At 37.7% G+C, this 1,455-nt stretch overlaps 1 protein-coding gene across 1 annotated transcript in view; it reads right to left on the bottom strand.

The window, feature by feature from the left end:
• Nucleotides 1-303: 303 nt before the first annotated feature.
• The window catches only part of idh1 (isocitrate dehydrogenase (NADP(+)) 1), an 11,775-nt gene continuing 10,623 nt past the window's right edge, over nucleotides 304-1,455 (bottom strand). Inside the window, exon 9 of the mRNA XM_019867694.1 lies at nucleotides 304-1,036. Coding sequence (XP_019723253.1) covers nucleotides 902-1,036 — 135 coding nt within the window. The 3' untranslated portion in view covers nucleotides 304-901. The remainder of the gene's footprint in view (nucleotides 1,037-1,455) is intronic.

The raw sequence follows: 1,455 nt of genomic DNA, 5'->3' as shown, positions 1-1,455 counted from the left end.
TTTTCCAATAAAGATTTCAGTAATATTCAATAGTCTAGTATCTTTTCTCAGGGGGCTTTTAAAAAGTGATCCGCTACTTGTATAATTCACAAAAATGCAAAAAAAGGATTAAAGCAAGGGTCCAAAGGTTATCTAAAAAGTGTATTCTTACAAATCTAATTCCAATAAAGTTGGGATGTTGTGTTAAACATAATTTAAAAACAGAATAAAATGTCTTTAGTGTCAGCTGTTTTTATAAAACAGTGATGCAAATTAACAAATCAACGGACAGAATAGGAAAGGCAACCATAACATTTAAACAAGTTGTACATGGAAACATTTATTTTCTCATGAAACATGAAATAAAAAACATCAGATGGACATTTTATATTCTATGGCAGGATAGTGTTACAAAGATGCAAATAGACAATCCGAACAGTAATACGGTGACTATTGTAAATGAATTCAACTTGAGAGAGAAACAAAACCACTTGAATATTATTTAATAGAATTATTCAAAGTCAATTTGGTTTGAGCTTGTCAGTCGGACACTGTGCAATAAAAAGCATGGAGCTCCACGTTTGTTTTATTTTCGTCACAACCATAAAAATATTTTTGTTATTTTTCAAATTAAAAGACAACACACAAAATTTGGAATTACATGTTGTATACTGGACAGTGACACTCTAGCTTTTCATTATTAGTACTTCGGTTGAGTACAGTTCAGTCCACTCACACTTCCTGTTTGAAGTCATGAATGTATTTCTAGACCAAAGGCCTGCTGGGCATGAGGGCCGGGTCTTGCCTGCTTCTGTGTGACGAGCAAGCCTCCAGCAGCAGCAATGTCTGCGAGTGTATATTGGTGTGTGTGTGTGTGTGTGTGTGTGTGCGCGCGCGCGCGTGCGCTCTGCGTTCACATGCATCACAACTTGGGCTGATTGGCGAGCTTGGCCTTCAGGTTCTCTGCCAGCTTGTCCAGGAACTCGAAAGTGTTCAGGTAGTCACTACGCGTCACACTGTAAGCAGAGGAAGATTTGTAGAAAAACTGATCAGGTTTTTATTGACAAGCTACCAGGCCAATATGTACTTATGCAGGACAATAACTTCTACCATCAAAAAGACAGACTATCACCCAACAATAGTGGAGCCAAACAGGAAAATTCAGAACAGGTTTTTGATTCATGAATCAACCAAATGCACTCCATGTCTCCTGCTCTGTGCTGTGTGTGCAAAAACAAAACAATATATGTATACCTTGGATCTAAAGCTCCCTGCGCATACTCCACTTGAAACTACGCAGAGAAAGAAAATCTAAAGAAAATATTCATGTTGTTCAGCGTCTTTGTAGATGGGGGCACATTTGTCGTTTTGTTCCTGACAAAATATCGAAAATGTTCCTGATACGTGATGATCGGGGTTGGTGTCTCTGACTACCTAAACTATGAATATAGGCAATTAAAATCAGTTAGAATCACC

The sequence above is a fragment of the Hippocampus comes genome, unplaced genomic scaffold (genome assembly GCF_001891065.2).
Source record: "Hippocampus comes isolate QL1 unplaced genomic scaffold, H_comes_QL1_v1.1 scaffold27, whole genome shotgun sequence".
In the NCBI taxonomy this organism is placed as follows: Eukaryota; Metazoa; Chordata; class Actinopteri; order Syngnathiformes; family Syngnathidae; genus Hippocampus; species Hippocampus comes.
Note: the sequence above shows the minus strand (reverse complement) of the source record. Positions and strands in the feature narration are given on the sequence as shown.